Here is a 456-nt window from a genome sequence, read left to right on the forward strand (position 1 = left end):
GTGGTGGCGTGAGAGGCTATGGGGCCAGGGCAGCTCGGAGAAGGAAGTCGCCGTGGCAACGCCCGTCACAGAGCAGGGGAGCGAGGGACCCCGGGACCCGAGGCGGCCCTTACCCTTTCTCCAGGGTCGCCCACTTGGCCCGTGGGACCCATCGTCCCTGGAGGTCCCGGGAGGCCCTGGAATTAAACACAAAATCAGAGCGGAGTTCAGAGGCAGCACCCGTTCCCACGGGCCAGCCCCGACGTCGGCTCGAGGCGGCGAACCGTCTCTTCCGTCAGGAGTTTAAGGGGTGTCCCTGATCGCCCACCCAGCACCTCCCACACGTCATGGAAATAAAAGGTGACACTCACCGCGGGGCCTTCGGGGCCTGGTGGCCCCTCCAAGAGCATGCCCTGGAAGAGACGGGACAGGGATGCTGAGAGCCGGGAGCCCAGCCCTCTGAGGCCCTGCGGACCC

The 456-nt window shown here is 66.7% G+C and overlaps 1 protein-coding gene across 1 annotated transcript in view; it reads right to left on the bottom strand.

Annotated features, from left to right (window-relative positions):
• The window catches only part of COL5A1 (collagen, type V, alpha 1), a gene marked incomplete at its 5' end in the record, with an annotated part of 94,117 nt that overhangs the window by 70,732 nt on the left and 22,929 nt on the right, over positions 1-456 (bottom strand). The window contains 2 exons of the mRNA XM_014544215.1: positions 114-176; positions 351-392. Of these exons, the coding sequence (XP_014399701.1) occupies positions 114-176; positions 351-392 (105 nt within the window). The remainder of the gene's footprint in view (positions 1-113; positions 177-350; positions 393-456) is intronic.

This window comes from Myotis brandtii, unplaced genomic scaffold, assembly GCF_000412655.1.
Source record: "Myotis brandtii unplaced genomic scaffold, ASM41265v1 scaffold357, whole genome shotgun sequence".
Classification (NCBI taxonomy): domain Eukaryota; kingdom Metazoa; phylum Chordata; class Mammalia; order Chiroptera; family Vespertilionidae; genus Myotis; species Myotis brandtii.